This window comes from Gallus gallus, chromosome 38 (genome assembly GCF_016699485.2).
Source record: "Gallus gallus isolate bGalGal1 chromosome 38, bGalGal1.mat.broiler.GRCg7b, whole genome shotgun sequence".
NCBI classification, from domain to species: Eukaryota; Metazoa; Chordata; class Aves; order Galliformes; family Phasianidae; genus Gallus; species Gallus gallus.
Window position 1 is genome coordinate 399359 of NC_052569.1, and position 6000 is coordinate 405358.

The 6000-nt window shown below is 60.6% G+C and overlaps 1 protein-coding gene across 1 annotated transcript in view; it reads right to left on the reverse strand.

Moving 5' to 3' along the window:
- SMARCA4 (SWI/SNF related, matrix associated, actin dependent regulator of chromatin, subfamily a, member 4) overlaps window positions 1-6000 on the reverse strand; it is a gene marked incomplete at its 5' end in the record, with an annotated part of 63417 nt that overhangs the window by 44868 nt on the left and 12549 nt on the right. The window contains 5 exon segments of the mRNA NM_205059.1: window positions 1219-1269; window positions 2098-2265; window positions 2346-2519; window positions 3762-3935; window positions 5783-5911. Of these exon segments, the coding sequence (NP_990390.1) occupies window positions 1219-1269; window positions 2098-2265; window positions 2346-2519; window positions 3762-3935; window positions 5783-5911 (696 nt within the window).

Here is a 6000-nt window from a genome sequence, read left to right on the forward strand (position 1 = left end):
GCCACCTGAACCCCCTGAGACCCTCAGTGTGCCCTCATAGTGCCACCTGAACCCCCTGAGACCCTCAGTGTGCCCTCACAGCATCACATGAACCCCTGGAGACCCTCAGTGTGCCCTCACGGTGCCACCTGAACCCCCTGAGACCCTCAGTGTGCCCTCATGGTGCCACCTGAACCCCCTGAGACCCTCAGTGTGCCCTCAGAGCATCACATGAACCCCTGGAGACCCTCAGTGTGCCCTCACGGTGCCACCTGAACCCCCTGAGACCCTCAGTGTGCCCTCATAGTGCCACCTGAACCCCCTGAGACCCTCAGTGTGCCCTCAGTGTGCCCTCATAGTGCCCCCTGAGACCCTCAGTGTGCCCTCATGCTGCCACCTGAACCCCCTGAGACCCTCAGTGTGCCCTCACAGCATCACATGAACCCCCTGAGACCCTCAGTGTGCCCTCATGGTGCCACCTGAACCCCCTGAAACCCTCAGTGTGCCCTCACGGTGCCCCTGGAGACCCTCAGTGTGCCCTCACGGCATCACATGAACCCCCTGAGACCCTCAGTGTGCCCTCACGGTGCCACCTGAACCCCCTGAGACCCTCTGTGTGCCCTCACAGAGCCACCTGAACCCCCTGAGACCCTCAGTGTGCCCTCATAGTGCCCCCGGAGACCCTCTGTGTGCCCTCAGAGCATCACATGAACCCCCTGAGACCCTCTGTGTGCCCTCACGGTGCCCCCTGAACCCCCTGAGACCCTCAGTGTGCCCTCACAGCACCACATGAACCCCCGGAGACCCTCAGTGTGCCCTCATGGTGCCCCCTGAGACCCTCAGTGTGCCCTCACAGCATCACATGAACCCCCGGAGACCCTCAGTGTGCCCTCACAGCATCCCCTGAACATCCCGAGGCCCTTCTGAGTGTTTCTGTGGCCGTTCTCAGAGCACATCTCTGCTCCTCCCCCCCCGGTGCAGCCCTGAGGGGCGGTGGGACCACCGCCGTTCCCCCCCCCCAACCCCCCGGCGCTGAGCTGTGCCACGTGGAGCCCCACAGCCCCATGGATCGGCTCCCAGCTGTACCACGTGGAGCCCCACAGCCCCACGTGGAGCCCCACAGCCCCACGGATCGGCTCCCAGCTGTGCCACGTGGAGCCCCACAGCCCCACATGGAGCCCCACAGCCCCACGGATCGGCTCCCAGCGCGGGGGTGGCGGCGCAGCGCTGCAGCCTCACCTCTCCGTCGGGGCCAATGGCCGCAGTTTGACCCTCAGCGTTCTCTGCCTTCTGCAGGAAGAGGAGGACGGCGGTTAGCGACCCAAAGCCCCAACGGATGGCCACCAAATCCCATTGGATGGCCACTACCAGCAGACGGCCACCAAAGCTCCCAACGGATGGCCACCAAATCCCAACGGATGGCCACCAAACCCAACAATGGATGGCCATCGAACCCAACCATGGATGGCCACCAAACCCCAACAGATGGCAACCAAACCCCAATGGATGGCCACCAAACCCCAATGGATGGCCACTACCAGCAGACGGCCACCAAACCCCAATGGATGGCCACCAAACCTCCCAATGGATGGCCATCAAACCCCAACAGATGGCCACTAAATCCCATTGGATGGCCACCACACCCAACAATGGATGGCCATCGAACCCAACAATGGATGGCCACCAAATCCCATTGGATGGCCACCAAACCCCAACGGATGGCCACCAAACCCCAACGGATGGCCACCAAACCCAACCATGGATGGCCATCGAACCCCAATGGATGGCCACCAAACCCAACAATGGATGGCCATCGAACCCCAATGGATGGCCACCAAACCCAACAATGGATGTCCATCGAACCCAACAACGGATGGCCACCACACCCCAATGGATGGCCACCAAACCTCCCAAAGGAAGGGCACCAAACCCAGCAATGGATGGCCACCAAACCCCAACAGATGGCCACCAAACCTCCCAACGGATGGCCACCAAACCTCCCAATGGATGGCCAAGCCCCAATGGATGGCCACCAAACCCCAGCAGGCAGCCACAGTTCTGCCCCCAGCCCTCCTTCCGCACCCCCCTTCCCTTGGGGAAGCTCCCCACTCTGCTCACCTTCTTCTTCTTCTTCTTCTTCTTCTCCTTGGCCACCTGGGCCGCCTTGTGCTGCCTCACCAGCTCGGTCAGGTTGGCCACGTACTCATCCGTCTGCTGCAGCAGGTAGGCCAGCCGCTTGTCCTTCTTCTGGTCGATCAGTTTGCGGTAGCCCTCCTCATCCTCAGCCTGGAGGACCCGAAGCGTCACCACCCCGAAGCTCCCGAGGCCCCGAAACCTCCCCGACGGCCCCAAAAACCCCGACCCACCATCAGGCGGCGCATCCGCTCCTTCTCGATGCGCTCGTTCTCCTTCTTCTGCTCGCGCTCCGTGTTGGCGTGGTACGTGGCCACCGCTTTGGTCAGCTTCTGGATCTTCCCGGTGACGGAGCGGTGGTACTCCTTGAAATCCTTGGCGTGCTGCAGGATGCTGTTGAGGTATTCCTGGGGGGAAGGAGAGGGGGAGCGGCGTCAGGAGCCTTCCAGAGCAAGGCACGGCATCCCGGCCTTCTGTGATCTTCAAGGACCCTTCCAACCCAACCATCCTGGCTTCTGTGACCTTCAAGGATCCCTCCAACCCAACCATCCTGGCCTTCTGTGGCCTTCAAGGACCCTTCCAACCCAACTGTCCTGGGTTCTGTGACCTTCCAGGACCCTTCCAACCCACCTATCTTCAAGGATCCCTCCAACCCAACCACCCTGGCTTCCGGGACCTTCCAGGACCCTTCCAACCCAACCATCCTGGCTTCTGTGACCTTCAAGGATCCCTCCAACCCAACCATCCTGGCCTTCTGTGGCCTTCAAGGACCCTTCCAACCCACCTATCTTCAAGGACACCTCCATCCCAACCATCTTGTATTCTGTGACCTTCAAGGACCCTTCCAACCCAACCATCTTGTATTCTGTGACCTTCAAGGACCCTTCCAACCCAACCATCTTGTATTCTGTGACTTTCAAGGACCCTTCCAACCCACCTATCTTCAAGGATCTCTCCAACCCAACCATCCTGGCTTCCGTGACCTTCCAGGACCCTTCCAACCCAACTATCTTCAAGGACCCATCCAACCCAACCATCCTGGCCTTCTGTGACCTTCAAGGACCCTCCCAACCCTCCCATCCCACAGTTCCATCACCTTCCAGGACCCTCCCATCCCACAGTTCCATGACCTTCCAGGACCCTCCCAACCCACCCACCCCACGCTTCCATCACCTTCCAGGACCCTCCCATCCCACAGTTCCATCACCTTCCAGGACCCATCCAACCCACCCATCCCACAGTTCTGTGACCTTCCAGGACCCTCCCAACCCTCCCACCCCACGCTTCCATCACCTTCCAGGACCCTCCCAACCCACAGTTCCATCACCTTCCAGGACCCTCCCATCCCACAGTTCCATCACCTTCCAGGACCCATCCAACCCACCCATCCCACAGTTCCGTGACCTTCCGGGACCCTCCCAACCCACAGTTCCATCACCTTCCAGGACCCTCCCATCCCACAGTTCCATCACCTTCCACGACCCACCCAACCCACCCATCCCACAGTTCCATCACCTTCCAGGACCCTCCCATCCCACAGTTCCGTGACCTTCCAGGACCCATCCAACCCTCCCACCCGACGCTTCCATCACCTTCCAGGACCCTCCCAACCCCCCCGCCCCGCAGCTGGGCGCCCCCCGCTCTCTCACCTGGTGCTTCTGCCTGCGTTTCCTCTCCTGCTCGATCTTCTGCTGCTTCTCCAGCTTCTCGGTGATCCGCGCCTCCCGCAGCGACTGCCGCTTGCTGCGCTTGTAGGCCTTGGCGTTCAGCGCCGTCTCCAGCGCCGTATCGCGCCGCATGCACACCACCACCTCCTGCCGCAGCTGCCGGGGCATCCCGGCGTTAGTGGGGCGATCCCAAAGGTAATGGGGGCATCCCGGCGTTAGTGGGGCGATCCCAAAGGTAATGGGGGCATCCCGGCGTTAGTGGGGCCATCCCAAACGTAATGGGGCATCCCGGCGTTAGTGGGGCGATCCCAAAGGTAATGGGGGCATCCCAAAGGTAATGGGGGCATCCCAAAGGTAATGGGGGCATCCCAAAGGTAATGGGGGCATCCCGGTGTTAATGGGGCAATCCCGGCGTTAGTGGGGTGATCCCAAAGGTAATGGGGGCATCCCGGCGTTAGTGGGGTGATCCCAAAGGTAATGGGGGCATGCCAGGGTTAATGGGGGCATCCTGGCGTTAGTGGGGTGATCCCAAACGTAATGGGGCCATCCCAAAGGTAATGGGGGCATCCCAAAGGTAATGGGGGCATCCCGGCGTTAGTGGGGTGATCCCAAAGGTAATGGGGCGATCCCAAAAGTAATGGGGGCATCCCAGTGTTAGTGGGGCGATCCCAAAGGTAATGGGGCCATCCCAAAGGTAATGGGGGCATCCCGGCGTTAGTGGGGTGATCCCAAAGGTAATGGGGCATCCCGGCGTTAGTGGGGCGATCCCAAACGTAATGGGGGCATCCCAAAGGTAATGGGGGCATCCCAAAGGTAATGGGGGCATCCCGGCGTTAGTGGGGCGATCCCAAAGGTAATGGGGGCATCCCAAAGGTAATGGGGGCATCCCGGCGTTAGTGGGGCCATCCCAGAGGTAATGGGGGCATCCCAGAGGTAATGGGGGCATCCCGGCGTTAGTGGGGCCATCCCAAAGGTAATGGGGGTATCCCAAAGGTAATGGGGGCACCCCGGCGTTAGTGGGGCGATCCCAAAGGTAATGGGGGCATCCCAAAGGTAATGGGGGCATCCCGGCGTTAGTGGGGCCATCCCAAAGGTAATGGGGGCATCCCAAAGGTAATGGGGGCATCCCGGCGTTAGTGGGGCGATCCCAAAGGTAATGGGGCCATCCCAAAGGTAATGGGGCCATCCCAAAGGTAATGGGGCCATCCCAAAGGTAATGGGGGCATCCCGGCGTTAGTGGGGCGATCCCAAAGGTAATGGGGGCATCCCAGGGTTAATGGGGGCATCCCAGCATTAACGGGGTGATCCCGGCATTAATGGGGCAACCCCAAAGTTAATGGGGGCATCCTGGCATTAAAGGGGCGATCCCGGCGTTAATGGGGCGATCCCAAAGTCAATGGGGGCATCCCGGCATTAATGGGGCGATCCTGACATTAATGGGGTGATCCCGGCGCTAATGGGGCGACCCCAACGTTAATGGGGCGATCCCAACCATTAATGGGGCGACCCCAACGTTAATGGGGCGACCCCAACGTTAACGGGGCGATCCCCACCATTAATAGGGTGATCCCAATGTTAATGGGGCGATCCCAAACATTAATGGGGTGACTGCATCGTTAACAGGGCGATCCCAACATTAATGAGGTGATCCCAATGCTAACAGGGTGACCCCAAACGTTAATGGGGCGACCCCAACGTTAACGGGGCGATCCCAACCATTAATGGGGCGACCCCAACCATTAATGGGGCGATCCCGACGTTAAGGGGGCGACCCCAACCATTAATGGGGCGACCCCAACCATTAATGGGGCGATCCCGACGTTAAGGGGGCGACCCCAACCATTAATGGGGCGACCCCAACCATTAATGGGGCGATCCCGACCATTAATGGGGCGACCCCAACCATTAATGGGGCGATCCCGACGTTAAGGGGGCGACCCCAACATTAATGGGGCGATCCCAACCATTAATGGGGCGATGGGTGAGCGCAGCAGTGCCCCCACCTGTCTCTGGAAGTTGAGCAGCCGCAGCGCCTTCAGCTCGATGGTGGCTTTGGTTCTCAGGTCTCCGGCCAGCGAGCCGGGCAGGTTCTCCAGCTCCTGGATGCGGTGGGCGATGCGCGCCTGCAGTCTGCGCGGGGGGACGGCACTCAGGGTGGGCTCCGGGCCCCGCAGCCCAACCACAGCACAGCCCCTTCCGGCCCAATCAGGACCTGCAGCCT